Source organism: Necator americanus, chromosome X (assembly GCF_031761385.1).
Source record: "Necator americanus strain Aroian chromosome X, whole genome shotgun sequence".
Lineage (NCBI taxonomy): Eukaryota > Metazoa > Nematoda > Chromadorea > Rhabditida > Ancylostomatidae > Necator > Necator americanus.
In genome coordinates this window covers 26,674,537-26,695,387 of record NC_087376.1, presented here as the reverse complement: position 1 = coordinate 26,695,387, position 20,851 = coordinate 26,674,537, and the positions used below count along the sequence as shown (strand labels likewise).

General features: G+C 34.1%; 3 protein-coding genes across 4 annotated transcripts; all 3 read left to right on the top strand.

The window, feature by feature from the left end:
- Positions 1–508: 508 nt before the first annotated feature.
- RB195_025606 (uncharacterized protein) lies at positions 509–10,681 on the top strand (the record flags this gene model as incomplete). The annotated part of the gene is made up of 21 exons (XM_064213827.1): positions 509–583; positions 2,421–2,541; positions 3,650–3,803; positions 3,856–3,961; positions 4,029–4,169; positions 4,238–4,318; positions 4,450–4,548; positions 4,611–4,757; positions 4,843–4,988; positions 5,389–5,452; positions 6,660–6,784; positions 6,846–6,967; positions 7,089–7,159; positions 7,999–8,105; positions 8,162–8,288; positions 8,669–8,730; positions 8,932–9,043; positions 9,111–9,244; positions 10,212–10,295; positions 10,434–10,524; positions 10,616–10,681. The coding sequence occupies 21 exons, from the start codon at positions 509–511 to the stop codon at positions 10,679–10,681; spliced, it is 2,235 nt and encodes a 744-aa protein (XP_064069708.1).
- Positions 10,682–12,810: 2,129 nt separating this feature from the next.
- RB195_025605 (uncharacterized protein) lies at positions 12,811–13,029 on the top strand (the record flags this gene model as incomplete). Its single annotated transcript, XM_064213826.1, has 1 exon — positions 12,811–13,029. The coding sequence occupies one exon, from the start codon at positions 12,811–12,813 to the stop codon at positions 13,027–13,029; it is 219 nt and encodes a 72-aa protein (XP_064069707.1).
- Positions 13,030–13,085: 56 nt separating this feature from the next.
- RB195_025604 (uncharacterized protein) lies at positions 13,086–16,682 on the top strand (the record flags this gene model as incomplete). Of its 2 annotated transcripts, XM_064213824.1 has the most annotated exons (5): positions 13,086–13,137; positions 13,255–13,361; positions 13,759–13,844; positions 14,877–14,943; positions 15,052–15,123. In XM_064213824.1, 5 exons carry the CDS (start codon positions 13,086–13,088, stop codon positions 15,121–15,123), a joined length of 384 nt encoding a protein of 127 aa, XP_064069706.1. The 2 variants fall into 2 exon arrangements, with proteins under 2 accessions (XP_064069706.1, XP_064069705.1); XM_064213825.1 differs by lacking the exons at positions 13,086–13,137; positions 13,255–13,361 and adding an exon at positions 16,512–16,682 and having other exon boundaries at positions 13,792–13,844; positions 15,052–15,108.
- Positions 16,683–20,851: the final 4,169 nt, after the last annotated feature.

The following is a 20,851-nucleotide window of genomic DNA, read 5'->3' as shown; positions in this document are numbered from 1 at the left end:
TACCTCTGTTCCAGGATAACTTTCCGATCCGGTTTGCCTACAATGGTATAGATTGAAAAAGCAATACATCATACACTGTGCTCAGTCCTATGGATTTTCGTACATGACGTATCCTTCCTTAATTTTTGAAAGAATGTTAGGAAAATATCATAAATCTCTGCTGGTCATATTCTATAGGTAGATAGGTATAGATGAGATTTAAATATAGACGGAAATAACCCTTGAATTATTTTTCCTGGATTAAAATAAGGTAATCCGTATAATTCCGAAATAAAGTTGATGGCGTTAGTGTATCCTGTAAGATAAATCAAGGGTAAGCAGACAATGGTTTTGTTTTTTTTTTTGCGCACTAATAAAAGAACTTTATTTTATCTACTTTTTTTGGTACTATGAAAAATCACCACAATTAGAAATGATTCCTTTGCTCAACATTTTATTCGAATTCGGTTGCAAAATGTTATCTCAATTTTAATCGCATAGCGGATTTGTAGGATTAAGGACGACGCCTATGCATTACACAATCATCCTTCAACGTTTTGATGATGGTGATCCGAACATTAAACATCGTCCCATAAAGAGTAAAGTATCGGCTAATGCGACGAATTCTAATCGTCCCTTCATCACAACTTCCACATTCATTCATTCATTTCATTCGCATTCCTAAAGCTATGCATTGACGGCTTTCGAAAAACAATACTTTTTTGTGGATTTATCCGCTCTCCTCCGTTACTTACTCATTTCAAAAAAAATTACAGCTTTAGAAAAAATGAAATACTCTTTATCTGACTTGTCTTTAATTACAGTTATTATAGCTAATGTTAGTAAAGGGTAAATACTTGAGGAAATTTTATTAGTCAGTACACAAGCATCACAATGGAAACCTACAAAATTGGTCACCAGTTTTTCCCAAGATAGACAATTTCCTCCCTCAAAACCTAAATTACATTACTTTTATGAATGTTAATTTAGTATTTTTACTGTTATAACCCTATACATTGGATCTCTGCCTAATTTTATTCCCTACATTGTACATTAGGTCCTCTGCTTTCTGTTTGATATTTTCCGAAAGATGGGAAAAAAATTATTCTATTCGAGCTATTCTCTTCACCAAAAATCATGTGGAAAATAACACAAGACAAAAAAGACCTGAAATAATGTTAGTTTTTCAAAAAAAGGAAAAGTGGTGTCGTGTTGAGAGACATTCGATTTCAGGAAAAGATATTTTTCCTCTCAGAACCACATCGTTTTGAATGAGGAAGGCCTTTAATTGCTCTTAGCGTGAATATAAGTTTTAGTAAACATTGAAACGCTCTTTTCTGCATTTTACTTCTAAATTATAAGATTTTTCACATTTGATTGCTTTTTAAATTTATGTCAATTAAAAACTAAAATATTTTGCTCAGTAATTTGCAATGATTTGTCTAATTCATCACATAAATGAGTAATAATAATAAGCTGAATTCTGTCTCCTGTACGATTTTTGAAGCGGTAAAATTCCCTTCAGAGTTCTCACATTCGAAAATAAGGAATCCATTTGACGTATTCGGATTTCCTCCAGAAAAATAGTCAATATCTCATCATCACCCTACAACATCAGTCTTCTGATTCACGTGCTATTAGATCATTAAGACTTTCTATTCCGATCTCGTGCATAAATTATTTTTTCCTAAGATCCCAGGAACATGCTGTGTATCAATTTATCTCTGTATGGATGCAAATTTTACATCTGTTTTATGACATTTGTCTTGTTAAATTTGAAATTGTATGCATGTCATAACAGATAACAGCTTGAAGAAGAAAAATTTATGAAGGAGGAAAAAAAATTCCAACCTCCATGAAAATTTACACTTCGAATAAATTTAGAAAAAATCATTCTAATTCAAGGAAAATTCACAGCGCTCAAGACTTTCAAAAATCTGCAGAAAAAGACACAATTCTACACCAGAATCATAGTTCACAAAGAAAGAATCACTAATATATTTTATTTGATATAGAAAAAAATTAATAGCACTATCATTGATGAATTCTTGGATTTTTTTTCCTAGTGTGCCATGTTTAAACTCGTTCAGAAATACTGGATAAGATTTCTTGAAAATGTGGATAAGGGAAGAAAAACGAGTTTAGTGCCTACGAACCTATCAATACCACACTTCAGAACTAGTTCAATATTATACTCGTTTATTATTTTCCACAACATCCATCATTGTAATGTTTCTGTCCGGTAATTTTCAACTGAACAACAGTGTAAACCTACTGTCTCCTTATTGTCATTGTTACTATTGTCCATAACATGTTTATCCACTATTTCAATTGCTATTTCTCTGATAAACTTATCGATTTTTTTCTTGCGGTCATGTCCTACTTTTCGTTTTTTTTTTCATACCCGCTTAAAACAATTGTCATTTTCCCGTCTATTCCAGCACGAAGATCATTTTGGAAAGCGGAAGCCTGCTCCTACGGTCACATTTATGAGGTGGATCATTGTGGTTTTCCTCATTGAGGTGATTTCTGCCATATGCCCACCGCAATGTATTTGTCGAGGTGAGTGAATTTCAAAAATATTACAACATATCCAAAATTCTGGTCATTTACCACGGATAAGTGGATTAGGTTATTGTTGTTCTCAATGGTATGTACTCTTTTAAGACTTTCTGCTCATCTTAACATAAATATTAAAAAAAACTATATTTTTTACTGTAATATGTATGAACTGGTGATGAGATATCGATTGTGCATTCTTAGTTGCCCAGTCAGCAAAGCCAATACAACGAAAATATGGTTGTGCGCGTAACAACAAAGACGAACGCTTCTGAAGCAAATTCTGGATTTAGGAAAAATTGACAATTTTTTTTTTGCAGTTATAATAATGAGATTACCTGGAACGGATTTACCTGCAACATCACGTAAGTGGTTTTGTAAACAAAAACGCATCAACGCATTGCAATTTTCGCAAAACCGTGAGAGTAGCTCAGCCAGTGATTGGCTTGCACCGCTGGGGCGGAGTTCAGAAAGGGTCCCAACGCGTTTGCAGCAACTGTAATTTCGTCGAAATTTCGTCTAGAATTGAACATTGAACACGAACTTTTGACCAGACTGGGTTTTGATGATTAGGAAATAGATCAGCTGATCGCCAATGGAACCTACTTCAATCACAGTTTCAAAGCCAATTGACTCAAAAGGAGTTATCGTTTTCGTATTTTACATATATATTATGTTACATTAAAGCCACCTTACTGCACTAAATTTGTGGAATCTTTATGACATCTAATAATCAAAGTGTTCTTTTTCAACATTAACTGCCACAATTTTTTAATTGAGAAATTACTTGGTTTCCCTACTTATCAGAAGACGTTTTCATCCGGAAAAATCCTGTTTGTTTTGGACAATCCTCTAAAAAATGCTTTACGCAATGATTATTTGTTGGCAATACAATTCTGTGGATGTTCCTTTTCAATTCCACAAACGAGAAACGAGACAATCCTAAATGTCAATCTTGCTATACTTATTTTACTGAAGAAGTTATCAAAGGATACTTTTCCTTTCCGACTTCTTTCTCTCCGACTAATTCCTAATGTATGAACCTTCATCACGAACATACATAAATGAGTTGGCATTAAATTTGAGAGAAAAAAAAAACAATAATTTGCAGGAGACTCAATGTCGTGCAGCTCATTAAACGAGGACCAACTATCCGTACTAAATTTCCATTTATCTTCGGCAGAATGGAGCGGTTTGAAGGAGTTGTCTATTCACGAGACTCCTTCACTTTCCATTGATCATATTCCAAAGTTGAATTTCCTCGAGTAAGTTTAAATCCCATCCCATATATCCATAAAACAATTTCTATATGTTCAGAATATTTGATATAAGTAACAATGGATTTAATGATGACGTATGGTTACACACTAACGCAATATTCCCTCTTGTACGTAAGGTGATCCTGGAAAACAACAATTTCACGGTAATTAATTCTACGAATAAGTATGATTAGGATATTAAACGATACGATAAGCGTTTTTTTTTTTCAGCGCGCCGATCGTAGATTGCTGACTCCTTTTCCTAGACTAGAGGAGATTCATTTAGGTTATAATCAAATATCCTACATCGGATATGACTCATTGAGGATGCCACAAATACGTAGCGTACGATTGAACGATAACCGAATACAGGTTTCAAGCCATTAATATTTTTTGCAAAGAAAAAAAAAACAAAAAAAAAATAATGAAATACTTTGCAGAGCATTGGTATGCATGCTTTTCGATTCATACCACAATTGTACGATGTCGATCTAAGTGGGAATCTGATTGAACGATTTATCGTAAGTGGTGGTTTTCATTGGAAGTAAAGGAATTTTTTTTTTCAAATATAGGTATAAATAATTGTATTAAAACAATGAAATGCTGAAATAAATTAAAAAGTACCATAAATTAAAATATAATTTTGTTCTAGATGAGTGAGTTTTCCACAGCAACATCCTTACGATATTTGAATGTAAGCCGGAATAAGATCCGTAGTGTAGAGTGTGACTCGATTACACCAATGCTTTCTGTTAGTTTCTTTTTTCTTGTTTATTTTTTCCTCGAGTTCAATAATGAGATCGATGAGTTCAGCTCGAAATACTCGATCTCAGCTCAAACAATCTCAGTCAACTACCCGGAATAGAACTACGAAGTATGGAAAGTTTAAGATCCTTAATTCTTTCCCAAAATCCAATCCAAGTGGTTGAAGAGGGTCAAATTCGACTCGATAGTCTACAGGCAAGTACAGTACTGCTTAGATTTTTGAACCACATCCAGCAATTTTTTCTTTGGAAATGTTCGTTACTATCTGTGAACTTTTCAGATGTTGGATTTATCCTCAAGCGCAGTTCGTGCAGTTGAGGCAGGATCATTTTCAAGATTACCACGTCTTCATTCTGTTATTTTTGCTAACTGTCGAGAACTGATTTTTGTGTCCCCTGCGGCATTCGAAAATATCAGCATATTCAGGTAAATATTTGGATTAATCTGCTTCCTGAATGTATGTTTATGTATTTTTTTAGCTTATCTCTTCAAATTTGATGCACAATTCTTATCCGTATAGAAACACAGTTTTCAGAAAAAAAAACATCTTCGCTTAAGATTTCAAAAAAATTATTTTACTCGTAAGAATTAGAAATTATGCCTCTCCACAAGCAAATTTTTGTAAACTACGGAAGTACGTACATTCATTTAATTAGAATCTGTATGGAAAATACAAGCAATACCTTTCGACGCTCTAACTGTTACTTTTACCACTTTTTAAAATTATAAACAGACTTTTTTCACTGGAAAGAATGGAAGATTACAGAACTCGTATAAATAAGCTCTTATATACTATTGTTTGTAAAAGTTACAGGTTTTTTTTCAGTTTGGACTTATCCGGAACCGGTGTTAAAACACTGCCTCTCTCGCTTTTATCCAGTGTAGCAAGGGTGAGTGCTATCGTTGTAGTAGATAAACGTGTTGAAAATCTCTTAAAATAAATCGTGGAGGTAAAGAAAGAAACTTTGAGCAGATGGTTGTTCTCTTGATGAAAAAAACTCGATTATTTTGAATCCCCGTCTTTTCCAGTTTTACGACAAAAAAAAAACTCTGAGGATCACTCTGAGGATTTGATTTGTATGTATTAAAGGATAGAAGGGTAAGGTGATTGACGTTGATTAATCCCCTGCTTGAGATGTTCCAGTAGTTTCGACTTCAAAGTGGATCATCCAGGAAGAGGTGAAGCTATTCAACTTTTTTCTACATTAGTTTCTATAGTATTCTTATGATATATTTCAACTACGAATCGTTTGAGGATCATAGACATCCACATATTTAAATAACAAATACAACAAATTAAATTCCAGAAACTAATCGATGCAATAAGTTACCGTTCTTTATCCTCCCTTACTAGTCTTATACAATTTATAGAGCATAGAAGGATGAGGGTTTGGTTGGCTTAGAACGGTTTCGAACCATCGACAGTGAAATCGCTGCCGAACCTCTGTATCAGCTGCTCTACCCCAGTCCAAGATTAGTAGCGCTTAATAAAGAGATAAATCAACATCTTAGATATTATCCTCTAACACAAAAACTCGGAAATTTATGATTAAGTTGAGAAGCGTTGTTACACCACCTTCTCGGACACAAACAGTGAAGATTTTATTACTGAGTCCAACTTATTCTGAAGCAATGCTATAAAATCTAAAAAATTTTGCTTATCTTAGAAATATCGAAAAGGCCTGCAGCTATTTTTTTTACCTCAGTGTCGTAATGAAGAACCGACACTATTTTTGTGTAATTTTTATAATTCAGATCCCATTTCTCCATGAATACATTTAACTTTAACAATTAACATATTGCATTTTACTAGGATAGAATTAATTTACAACAAACTTTTTTTGTAATTTGTCTATACTGTTACAAGGTCAACTATCAGTTTATAAAGCTGATTAAATTAACAAAGGTTATCCAAGCTTGAACCATGACGCAAACTGACCTAAAGTCATAAAATAACGTCTCTTGGAACTGTATCCTCCCAATTCAGGAATGTTCTGCACGTATATCCTCAAAATATAACATTCCTTCATCCACAAATTTACTATGCAAGTAGATTTTTTTTCTTTCAACCGCACTTTTTTTATTGCTCTTTTGCAGATCCGTATTTCTAACGTTCCTCTGGATTGTGGCTGCTTATCCGAACAGTTGACTAATATAGCAACTACCACAATAACAGATTGGAGCAATTCGACATGTTTAACACGAAAAGGAGAGATTTTAAGGTTTGATGTATTACCTTTAGTGAACTAGTAAAATATTCCAGAAAAAAAAACATTTTTTCAGCATTCCCAGCCTTTCACCATTAGATTTAGCCAGCACTGAACAATGTCGACCTAGTGTTATTCTTCCATTCGGCGAAGAAATGACCGCTAATGTTGGACAAACATTCAAAATCTACTGCGCAGGCAAGTGAAATTGTAAAAAAGTAGTTAAAAATAAGGATAGAAAAAATAAGGATATTACGGAACATTTGCCAGGTAGATGCATCGTGATTATTTTTCTACTGTTTAAAAGAGTTGTTTTCAGGATCAGATGAAGATGACATAGTCAAGTGGAAGACACCTCACGGAATAGTGGAACTTGCAAGCCGTCCAGAGGTAACAATATTCTGGATTCACATCTGATATGTTTGATCTATCTTGAAACGAAAAATACGATGGAAATGAAACTACCGGCGGCTTCTCTTCTGACGTTGCTATTTCCCATTGATTTGGTCGATTCCTACAGTTACTTGGGAGAACTCCTGGCAAAAACTCGATGCAATGGCAATTCATTGCAAGACCTAAACGTTCAAACTTTTCAGCGCGAGAACAGATGGATGTGTATTTGCGATGTGCGATGCATTCATTTGAGACAAAGTTTTACTGGATAATAGTATATCCAGCTTGTACCAATTTATCAATTAGGGTGCATCTACCCAATTGGATCAATGATTTTTTTCATCTGATATCCTGATTGATATCATTGGAAAGCTTACAATTTTTGATTTGAGTATTTTTGAACATAAAAAAATTTTTCCAAATACATATTTTGCACAACTATATTTTTCAGAGCACTGCAAGAAATGTGTTCAACCGAAAGAAAGCGATGAGATTTTGATTGGGGCTGAGCGAGGAAAAAAGAAAATGTGCTTAAGGCCGCCTTTCTAATTTCTAATTTTTCGGCTACAAAACATTACTGAATCCCTAAATTTCACCCGAAATGCAGTGAAATTTCTTCCACCAAGTTATTTGAACAGCACATATGAGCAGTCATTTTAGAAGATTTCATTTAAAAAAAAGAGTGTTCGACAGTGTCCAATCCTGCGAGATGCTCCTACATCGTCGATTTCAACCCAGAATCATTCAGTTCGATGAATACATTTTCCAAATGGATCAAGAAATAGATTTTCTGGAAGAATCCATTGACAATATTCAGCAAACATTTCTTTTTCTAGTTCTCTTCCGGATTTCAACGTCTTGATTATTTCACGACCACATTGTTTGAACCGCTTAAAAAGCAACGTTTACGAAAACGAACACTTGCTACAACGGAGTTTTTCAGGTAATAAAAAAAACCAATTGGAAGCGTGTCTTTATTTCAATATATTTATTTTCTAGGATTGACGTTGTATTGAACTCTGACGCAGGTGACTACGAATGTACTGTACAGCGTGGAAAGTACACTTTTTCGAGAAAGATACGTCTTATCGTTCGAGTCCCTGACATACAACTAAAGGTCACACACGTAAGTCAGCAAAAAGCTAATCCTTGTTCTGAATTTTTGAAATTCCCGATAGAGATAATTCTTAACTAACACAGTTAGGGTCAGTTAGTTTGAAAAAACGTTTATTTAAGAGCAAAAATCAACCACCCAAACACTTCTTTCGTCTTTTTTTCCATGGTTGTCCTTCAAAGTATTAATTACCATGGGCAGAAGGCAATTACATGGTCGAAAACAGAAATACTACTTTGTCTGAATAGAATTTCTATCATTATTTCTGTAGCGTGTAGAAATTTTAAAAAAGTTCATATGATTAGCTCTAACTATAGTTCCTACAAACATATTGTTTTTCTCTTCTTTTTTTTTTGTTGGTTATTTTTTTTCGATGAAATCCGATTTTTCAGGTTGGAGTATCATCTGTACATCTCGCTTGGAATCAGAATATTGAGGTTCAAGCTGTAGATCGGTTCGTATTATATAGTTAGCACTAAATGAATTCAATTAGGGCAGGTAGAAGGAAAAAGGATGTGTGCTTAGTAATTAACGCGTAGGCGTATCCGATACACGTTGCGCTCGCATTTTTTGAAAATATTTGGCACCAATTAGAAATTTATACACATCCTCTAAAAAAAACTCAATTTCATTTATTCTATTTATACATTTTTAGAGTTGCTCTTCAAGTGAATTCGACAAGTGCATCTGATTTTAAACGTGTAGTTCTCCTATCACTACACAATATCTATTGCAGTTACAATCTTATAAATCTACTTCCGGATAGAGTTGGTTTTAAGGATTCAATTTAAGGTCGTCGACAAGGTTTTGCTTCCAATCATAACATTCTTCCAGGCCTACACAATTTGTCTTCGATGGTCACTTACCGATGATGGTACAGACATCTATAGTACATGTCTTTCGGAACGTACACAAAAAAGTCGTTCATTTATGGAAGATTTAGGTGTAGAAGGAATAGTAGTAATGAGGTTAGTCTATTAGTTTTTTTTTTAGTTCACTATCAAATTGTAGTGAATTTTTGACCAAATTCCCCACTATCATGGAAAATTAGCTACTCCTTTGTTTGTTAAGAGAAAAATTTTTATTTCTTTCATCAGATTATTGCTGATTAAACAATCGAATTCCATTTTTATCTTTTAGCCATCCCTTCACATCAAATTTCCTTTGAGCCTTCTTTTCTAGGAAACCGGTTCCAGAAGATATTATTGATAAGCAAACTGCTATCGTCGCTCTTACCGCACGCGATTTATATTTCACTCAATTCTAATCCTTCACTCTAAGGAAAACTTACAATCTCACATGTCACATGTCAAGTTTTTTAGGTTTTTTTTTCACCACAAATATCTTATGACATTTTAAATACTTTTTTTCAAAAGATACTCTGCGAAAAGGGGAAAATTTTATAAATATGGTAACGCAAATTTTTATCGGTGGAAAGTTGTTGCATTATCATTACCAATGCATTACTGCTACTCCTGATATTTAATACTGTTATAAATAAGTGAATTTTCAACATGTTTACGCAATATCTCCCTTATGGCTTGGTTTTTTACTTGTTTTTTCTTTTTTGAAGCGAGTAAATATAATTATCTCCGAACGCGTTCACGCAGGTGACCTCTGACTCGCCGCAGACGCATCGCATCAGCTCGTTTGAACGTGATTGATGACGCTTTTTTAAAATCAGATGCACCTGCATCGATTTTTGAAGCAATTTTGGAAGTTTCAGAAAATCACAAAGTTCTTAAATTCAATTTAGCAAATAGAGTGGGATGAATCACTGATTTTTTTTTTAGGTAACAAAGTCCAGTTCTTTGGTTCTTACAATAAAATCTCCAATTTTCTTTAACCTCTCTGATTCACAAGAATTTTGAGGCTGAGATTAGAAAAGAAAACTTGTGGAGAGGATTTTCAAGGATATGATCCTACTATTTTCAGTACTATTTTCGCACTATTGTTTATATTCTTCTGTGGAAAATGGACCTATAACCGGTATCACGTCTACCTGAGAGCAAGACAGCAGTAAGTGTCTTCTTTCTTTTACAATGTTTCACTGTGGAAAAATTATAAGTGGTGCTTTTAAAATATTATTAGCAAGACACAACTTATTATATTTATTACTACTAGAGAAATTTTCTTGAAAGAATTAATCTATCTTAGATCGAAGATGATACAGTCGGTTTCGGGACAATCAGTGTTAAGCCAGAGAAGCAGTGATGAGGCTATAACATTCGAAAATCACCAACTACAGGTTACTTTATAGATTACTGTTAATGGTCAACGACGAAAAAGTCCTCGAATGACGGAAGTGAAAGAAAAAATCCAAAAAAAAGAAATTCCAGATGTGCCCGTCTTTCTGTGACAGAGATAACATGGCGAATGGACCGCTGTTAATTAACGTCACATAGTCAGTATCCTCAGATCTTTTGAGGAGAAACATCATCACATTTAAATTGTCTATACAAATTGCGAGGAGGGAATAACGTTCCGTTAACCTCCTCTATTTTAAGCGGGGAATTATACAGGTTTTTCTTCTGAGCTGCATTGAATTTTTATTGTGTTCGTTCGTTTATTGTCAATTAATTGTTGTTAAGCTTTTAGCCATACTGCAAGTGCCTACAATCGTGTTATAGTCATAGTAGACGTGTATATTTTTTTCATTGAGCAAAAAATTGATTTTTAAGATCTCTTCTCTTACATTCATACCTTTTAGATTGTCTTTGCAGTAAACGAGAACTGATACCAGCTTGTATCATATTAAATTCACCTACATTTCCAAATTATGCTCGCCTATGAATTTCTACTCATCTAAGATCCTGGAATTTATTTAAAAAGTCTTTTCATACTATACGTATACACTTGCTTACGATGCGATGTTATATTGTTCAAGGTTTACGTCAGCAGTTTTTTTTTTCTCAATAAACTATTATTACATCATCCCCACAGAAATATTATTAGATTACGTGTGTTCTGGTTCACATATGACTAGCAGTTAAGCTATGATCATAGATGCGTGGGCGGTGACGGACATAATTCGGATTCCTTGCCGACATTAGAGTTATGACCAGCGCTACCGTATACAGTACCCTTTTAATATTCTATTACCGTTACGGATCGTCAGATAAAAAGATTGATAAATTGCTACTAGCTTCTAGAGATTTTATAAATTATTTACAATTTATTTCACATGTTGATGTTCTTTCGAATCGTTTGGTGATTCCAAATTTGTCGCACTGCTTTGCACAGAATAATGATTTAGTTTTTCAAAATTTCCAAATCCTTAGCCTAAATTTGCTATTTCTAGGAACAGAAAAATATCCTTTTCGAAAAATCATGAGTTTTTTGAATTACTAAATTACTGAATATTCATTTTTCGTCTTACTCCACTTGATCTGGTTACGCGCAGAGTAATTCGACTTCTGCTCATCCAGAGAGTCATCCTTCAGCGAGCGTGGTCCTTACTATTTCCGGGGAAAATAAACGGAAATTAAGGAAAAATTACAAATAAGTAAATTAATTAAATAAAAGAAGAAATATATTAATAATTAATAAATTATAAAAAAACGCTTTAAAGGACCGAAGATCTGGCTCCTCAGAATCAGTTTCATATAGGTTTTATTTGTATTTCTGTTTGACATTGACTTGAGAATTGAAAAATAAAATGAACACATATTGTCTTTGTTAATTAAAGTTGTGTTAATTTTGTTTGTTGTTGTTTGTTAATTGTTAATTGTTAAAAAGTTTCACTTTTTTTTCGAAGCAAAATTTGTTAGAAAAATAAAAAACCATCAGTAATTGTGATAATTCTCTGAGAATTCCGGGAAATTTCATACGTTATGCCCTCTACGATTACGAGTAGGCCAGTGATAAGCCTCAGTGTATTTCTTACATATATTCATTTTTTTAAAAGAGAAACCATCCAAAAAAATTACGAAAATCGACGAAAATTGCACTCTGAAAGTACAGTTCTTTACTGACGTAGAACTTTATAAAACCGTTCACATAACAAAGAACACTCATGGATTTTTCGATTGTTTGCCTAACTTCGCCGTAAATCTTCTAACGGAGTTCTTCCTACGTATGACAATCCACGTGAGAATCTACATACCGTAATATAAACGTACAAAGATACGTGATACACGTGAGAGTATATATGGTGAGACCATCGACATTCGCTTCGAACGTTTCGCTGTTTACGCGTTCCACTTACTTCCCCGCCACAGATAACGCTATTGTGACGTTACCAATGATTTTCTTCCTAAAACATTGATAGTATACTCCTTCTTTGTTCCTATGTATTTAAGTGTATCACTCTGGATAACAGTTATTCTATAAGAAAATACTTGTTCGTTCGTTTACGCTATATTATACAATATTTTTTACACTTTATGTAACCTTAACTTACTTTAAGAATATTATCTTGTTTCTGGATCGTGTTCCGTAGGGTATGTTTCGCTCTATATAAATCATTTTCAAACCCTATTCGCTAAATAACGCTCTAAAACACGATCTTCCGTAATATCCTACAGTCGGGCCTATGTTTGAAAGTACGATTTGGCCAACGCATGCGTCACGCATGCGCATCAATAACCAAACAAAGCGGAGTATGCGCAAAAAAAAAACGGACACTGGTTCCACCTCTACAATAATAATATTGGACATATCGCGAATATTCTGTGGACACGTTCGGGGATTTTTTCTGGATTTTCCAGCCATCGAAGGTACAATGATTTCCCATTCAGTTAGAAAATCATAGCATCCTTAAAAGTAAAGAAAAACGTTCATAGAACTATGTTTATTTTTTTTTTGGTAATGAAAATTTCGCAACTCATCATGGCACACTCACGCATTTCTAACTTTACTGGTAAGAATACATTTTATAATTTTTACATTCAATCACTATTTTATTACTTTCCCATAAAATCTGAAGATTCGACTATTAAATTCGACAAAATTGCTTACGACAGATAAACTGTTTAAGGCGAAAGCATCGCATGCTATAACATCGATTCCTCGAAAACGAACCTTTTTGATAGTCTACTGATAACAGCGAATTGTGCTTTGTTTAACAAAACTGAACTTATTCCGGTACATCCTCCTAAAATCCTTTCAAAATTTAATTCATATAAATAGACAAAAAATTCAGTGCATTAGAAATTGATTCATTCCGTGTGTCATCAGCTCATCTGTCAGCTAGTTTCCGAAATGAAAAAAAAAACCGGATACTTTCATGGACTGTTTGTTTTTCGTTTGTGTTTTGACAATGATTCAGGTGGACGTTCGCTCACGTTCCTGAGACACAGACAGTTGCTGTCGTAATTTCCTCTTCTTTAGCTTTCTGTAGCCTTTTTGCATATATTATTTATAATTCATGTATTAAATGTGTATGTATTAAATGTTTGAATAGTTGTTTCATTGTTCGCTTATTGATTGATGGTTTATTTTTAAAGGCAAAATCTCATGTCTATGTCCTGTTATCTTTCAGAAAATAGTTTGTTTACTACACGAAATGCGTAGAATGGGTCGAATTTCATTACACAAACATACGCATATCAACGCAAGAAGAAGAAGGTTAGTTTTGTTTATGAATTTCACGAATTTAATTCTTTTTTTTTATCCTGTTCACGATTCGCAAACACCTTATATAGCACATTTGGTTTTGACTTCATCCATTTACTTTAGTGAAGAGTTGTTCCCATTTTAACATACATAATTCAAAAAATGTAAGGTCCATAGAATCCATAGAGGTGTATACAAAACTTTGAAATAATTATCAACCTATGACGTTATAAACACAAAATTCATTTTGAAACAAGGATAAAACACACGACCGTAGATCTCAAAAATCTCAAAAAAAAATACTAATGCTTGAAGAAATCGCCACATGTTTAGAAGAACACGATTGGCTACTCCATGAAGGAGAGACATTTTTTGCTTATATTATTATTTTTTCATATTATAGCGATTTATATTGTGTTTATTCTGAGTTTATTCTTAATTTCCAGGTATCACATTCTTGACATGTCTTAGGACTGCATTAGGACTAAAATAGTAGAGCACTACTAAAATAGTAAAGAAGTATTGAGTTAATACTTAATATGAATGATCTTTCTAGAATAAATTAGAAAAAAATACTGAAAAATACTGATTTATCTGAATATCTTAGCCATATCCATGGGAAAAGGTAAATGATGTTTCGATGCGAAAGTTTTATTGGTTTTTTTCCTTTCGGGATAACTAAAGCGAAAGGGAGATTCTGACTCATCATATTTTGAGGATTCGGAATAGCCATGATCATTACCAAATCAAGTAACTTTTTCTGTTCAGTGCATTGTTAAGGAAAAAAAGTGTGGAAAAAAGTATGAGAAAAAAATGGAACCAAAATATGAAAACAGTGAAAAAAATTGGATAAAAAAAATGATTTTGTTGTAAATGATTCAAATTTGTAACTATTATCACTAATTGTGTTTTTGTAGTGAATTGCTTAATTTTTACAAATCTCTGCACACAATTTTCCGTCTAACATACGTGTTTACCTAACATTTCATATTTATTTATTTAATAGATGATATACGTAAAGATATTACTGTGACGGATTTTTAGGTACGCGCATTTACAAGGATCCCAACCAATATCTTCACTCCTGGATAATCAACTGTTCCACACAAAGGTGAGAAGAAAATTATTATTTATACTTTATTTAGTTCCCTTTTTTGTAGAGAGAAGGAAGAATGAATATCAAATATTACACTCCGGTGTAATCAGTGTAGTTTTTCAGGCTGGTGTCGCCTACTTATTCTCAATCATTGGTTGTATGGCGTACAACTACTTACTGGTTAGTAGTCGATGATGACGTCCCGGTCCGCTGCCTGTTTTGCGGATCTTGTCGGTCGGTCGGTCGTCGTTCGGTCGGTTGGCGCGCGGCGATGTGTCACTTCCTCCTTTTTCCGACATTTTTCCCCATGTGAGAAAAAAGTCCCGTCGAAGGTCCCCGCTTGTTGAGTAATAAGTGAATGACCTGACTAATTCCTCTTTCTTCTACAGATCTCATTCCTATTATCAGATAAATATTTCGTATTTCTCTGATGTAGATCCTCGAATGAAGGTCATGTACATATCTCTGGAATTGAAAACGTTTTTTGTACGCATATATTTGTTCCTACTCATTTTACAGAAATCATAGCGTGTTTAAATATAACAGATATATATACAATGCATAGATAATGTGAATATTTTTTACCGTTTTTATCAATTTGGGTACATTTACGTTGTATGTATAAAGAACAGCTCATAATCAGTAATAAACACTTGGCATAATTTCATAAGGTTCGAAAAATCCAGAATATTGAAACTATGTTGAAGGAAGAATTTCCGGATTCAAGCATTTTCTACAACAATGCATCGCTAAAGAAAGCAGAGCAGGGAATAACAAAATAAAAATAATTAGTGATAAATTTAAAAGAAAAGAAATTTTATATGAACAAGAAAGTATGTGAATCAAATAATAAATTATTACTGTTGTTATTTTAACTACATAAATATCAAAGTGTTGTATTTTTTCCAATAATGATATCTTTGTAACAATGGAATGTGAGAAAAAAGTGAATTTTTCGGAACTTTGCAGTAATTTGTTTCTCGGGAAGAAAGAATGACGTGTACATGAATGGAAAAATACTACTGACTAGTCCGAAAAGTAATGAGAAAAATTTTTAATTTTCAATTTTACCCATTTTTTGTAGACAAAAACAACTTTATTCAATTATGTACTCTCCATACACATTAACAACTCATACGCATCGCTCAGGGGGAGAACGGATGTGCTTCGTCCAGAATTAAGAGGAAAGCTAATCAAAGAATCACTGGAGCTCAGATTTGAGCTCATCAAGGTTTTTAAAGCGTTTCTTCCTCAAATGGAGTTCTTTAGAGTTTGGAACAAGTGCTAATTAGAGGGGAACGTATGTCAGGGAATGAGGTGGATAGGTTAGTGTCCTCCCAGCCAGGCGTCTTCAACTGCTGCCCAGTTGGAGAAACCACGTGAGGAGTGGATGTTGTCATTGAGGAGGACGACCCGAAACCGCTGTAGCCGATTTTCCTGAAAAACGTCGACCACGTAGCTTAGCTGATGCCTGTAGACGTCGGCGTTGACCATATCTTTCGTCGTCAGTTCGACGACTCTTAGAACAGAATCGTCATCCTCCAGATCAGAAAATCGACTGTGTCGATCCTATCTCTTTCCAGGATCCTGTTCCCAGTGCAAAGCGAGCGGAGCAGCGGGATACAGTGGCATGGCTAGTGTTACCCTGGCCCAGTATAATGTTGACATTAATGGAGGATGTGAGCTTCCAGGCGCTCGTACAAGTTGATCGTCCGGGATTGGTACTTGCCTACGCCGCGCTATCGCCCCTTTGAACCCTGTCCATGGAAGGCTCTAGGATGTTCTCTCTGGTGCCAGAATAGTTGGACTTGACACCCTCTTGTTCTAGAGAAAACTAATGATTTCTAGTAGCATTTCTGGCATTCCTGGCTCAATACTTTCCGGAGAGCTCAGTATTTCCATTTAAAACAATTCTAACTTATCTTGAGAGATTCTAACCATATGCTCAATGAAACAAAAATCTATGGAAGTTTCCATAGAAACTCTTCCCTGCGACAGGATAGTTTTATGGAGACATTGAATCAAAAAAATCATTGACTTTCTTTATTTGAAGTAGTGATGTAATCAATATTAAGTGGATTTATCTTGAATGTGAAGTAAAACAAAGTAAGATTGATATTAGTGTATTGCGGAAATGAATTGTATTTTTTTCTCATATTATTAAAATATGACCTCTAAAATCAACCGTTGGAAACCACTGGAAAATTCTCTACGTTCTCTCGATGGTGTTTCGGAAAAATTATTTGATTACGTAAAAAACACAATCATTGCGGTAAGAAAGGATCAATAGACATTTGATACAAAAGGGTCATTTCTGGATTATGGGAACTGTGACAAAAGAATGAAAACGATTGACAGCGTTGATTTAACTTTGAAAAAAAAAAATATTTACTTTTCCTGATCCTCTCCTATGACGCTTGAAAGATACATTAAACCAGTCGTTGAAATGAGTAAACAAATAAATAAATGAGCATGTTTTTCTGTTGAGGGTACCTCATCGAAACATCCGATAAGGCTGCCGGTGACTGATTTCCTGTGCTATGCATCTGCGAAATTTATTTTTAACCCACCTGTACGCTTTACAGTTGTGATCAACGTCCAGAAACCAAAGATCACGGCGAATTCGCACGAAAACAGCGTCGATTGACTTTTCGTATTTGTATTTTGAACACTTTATTTTGTGTAGATGAACACGACTACATAAATCCTCAATTAAACTAACCGATCCCTAATGAATTTTTAGTTTAGAGATTTTATGGAACTCTATTCATTTCACTTCCATACCCTCAGTTTGATCAGTTGAAATCCCTACAATACATTTAATTTAGTTTTTCAAAAAAAAATTGACTTAGTTTTTATTATTCCCTCCCATGGCGAGTAGAAGGGAGTTCTCGATTCTCCTCCCACTAAACGTTGATAACGTTTGCTCATTCATCATTAATTACAAAAATTGTACAAAAAAGTAGCAGAAAAAAAATCGAAGAAAATCTTTCACGATGATTCCTGGCCAGGATCAGTCATCTAAAAAACGAAATATGTCTTTTTCTTTCTAATCAACATTTTCTTCCTATATCTCTTATTGAATTGTTATCCTTCTTCTTTATCCTTAACATAGGAATTGAAGCACCTTACTCACGCAAATATGTTTATTTTGTTATTTTATTATTTTGTGAAAAATTTTTATTTATTTTGTGAAAAATTGTTTAATATCAGGTGCGCACATATTCTGCAACATAGATTCTCTTATCTATGCACTATTGATTTTAATGCTGTTTTGATTGCTACTATCATTATTATTTTTTATACTTCATGGTTTTTGATGTCATTATAATTATTGTTTATCACTATTATTTTCTATGTATTCTATAAGGAGACTGGGTCATACTGAATCCCAATAATAAGGAAGGAGAAAAAATTCTGAAGAGTATTTTGAATTTTTTTCTCTTAAATTTGTGCACTTTTATGGACGGAGCGACGTTTTTTCCTGGACGGTGCTTCTAACATTTCCTGCATGAGTATGCGATATCTTTATCGCTAGTACTCAAATTATTCTAAATACGAAATCAATGTTCTATCTTTTGTCTTCAATCCACCTACGGTACCTCAGGTGTACCTCGGGTGTACCATAGTAAAATAAGCTCTGTCTCTTTGTTTCCGCTACATTTTTAAAGCCGTAAACTCCAACTGCAGTGCTATCATCTCCACAATTTTTTTTCAAACAAGAAATTCGGCCATTTGATATAAGTGTAGAAATGTCTGTGATTTGGAGAAGGTTCCAACACACACACACACACACACACACACACACACACACACACACACACACACACACACACACACACACACACACACACACACACACACACACACACACACACACACACACACACACACACACACACACACACACACACACACACACACACACACACACACACACACACACACACACACACACACACACACACACACACACACACACACACACACACACACACACACACCTCTTTTTCCATTGTCGTCCATTTAGTCGCATCGTGTTCATCTGATTGAACACATACAGAACTGACTACAGTCACGTCAAGTGTTCCCTGCTTTTTATGTGTTTCACACAAATATTTGGTGTTGTACCCCTCAATTTATGCTATTTTTTCATTTTGGATTTATTGAATCCTTCGCGGATCTTATCCTAATGACCTAACTCCAATTATGCGCTATTCGTCTACTGAAATTCTTATAAAATACACTTTTCAAACTTTACTCTTCATAGAACATCTTCTTTTGATTTGAAAGGTTTTCTTCCTACTACTCTCCTGGTTCACTAAAATCCCGGTTATATTTTGACTACTACAGAATACGCATACATTCCATCCCACTAAAGTCATTAGAGGTCCAAAGCCGAAGACTTGCTCCTGATTTGCATATTTTTCTGTGAGAAACCATGAGAAATCATCTATTTTCAGAGGCACCCTTCGGAAAGAGGACAGCTCGGAGAATTTGTGCACAATGTCGAATTCAATCAAAATCTCTCATCAATCAAATCTTTAAAATACCATTAAATCGGATACCTATTAAATCGCTGCCAGTACAGACTGGTTAAAAAATCTAAAATATTCTATATTCCACTCTTTTCGTGAACAAATTTTCAGTTATTGTTACAAGCAGTATTCCATTCGTTGGCCATTAGTGAGTGCTAGTAGTAGAAATAATCTAAAATAAATAAATAAGATATAAATCATCTAAAATAATAATCTAAAATAGTTTTTAAGCATGTAATTGATTTCGAATATAAATCCAGTAGCAAAGTACCATCATCTTCCTTGAAACATATGATTTTTTGTTCTAGTTCTATTTTTACTAAACTTTTGTACAATTCATGAAGTGATTGACACACAAAAAGCAATAAATAGAAGATAAATTTCATAAATGAATCAACAAATAAAAAATAAATCCATACCTTATATGTAGGTTGCTTAATATAATCAATTGAAAGATATATCGAAGAGTATTCTTGGATTTTATTTTTGCAAAGCCAGAGCAATCCATATAGAAATTTCAGAAAAAAAAGGATATTTCTGGGATGTGAACACTTTATAACTCGATCTGAGCAGAATGCAATATCTACGTGAGTAGGATTGAATAATGGGAAAATTCGAGGCTAGTGAAATTTCCCGACCTCAAAATATTCACCAAAAAAAATTCAGCAATATCACGAAATAATGCATGTATGCGATTTTATCCAGACTCCGACCACTGTCAAATCCCACACCCAACGCATTTCTCATGGAAATGATAAGATAGAAATCGTACCACCTGCACCTCCCTCCCAACCACGCTATTCAACATAGTTCTGCATATTTCTCTGGTTCAATTCCATTCCTTTTTAGAAGTATTCATTCCGGAGTAAATTTACTAATTGCTGATGCGATTGGATATTTAAGCTGTTTATTCACAAGCGGCTTTTTTTAGATACCAAAATATCCAAAACCACGTTCAAAAATATATCCGCTATGTCTCCTTTATGCACTTGGATAAATTATCCTGGATACAAGATCAGATCATATGGAGCAACCTTGAGCCGGTATATGAATAGTTCGCTACAATTCGTATGACCTCTTGTAATTAGAGCAACAGTGACTACCACTGTTGGACACGTTGACCCCGTTTTCCAGGATAACTAGTGCACTGCTGTTATCCTAGACGTCCGACCTTCTTCCACCTTAATCGTTCTAAACAAAAAGTAACAGTGACATTTTAAGCCACATGTTTATAATCAGCTGTAGTGTTGAATTCAGTTACTATTATTGGCCTATTTATTATTTCTTCCTTGCAATATAAATTCAATATTGCTGAATTCAAAAAATATTGAGATACATTGGAAAACTTCTGTCTTTCAAACAACATTTTTGAGGAATTATGAAAA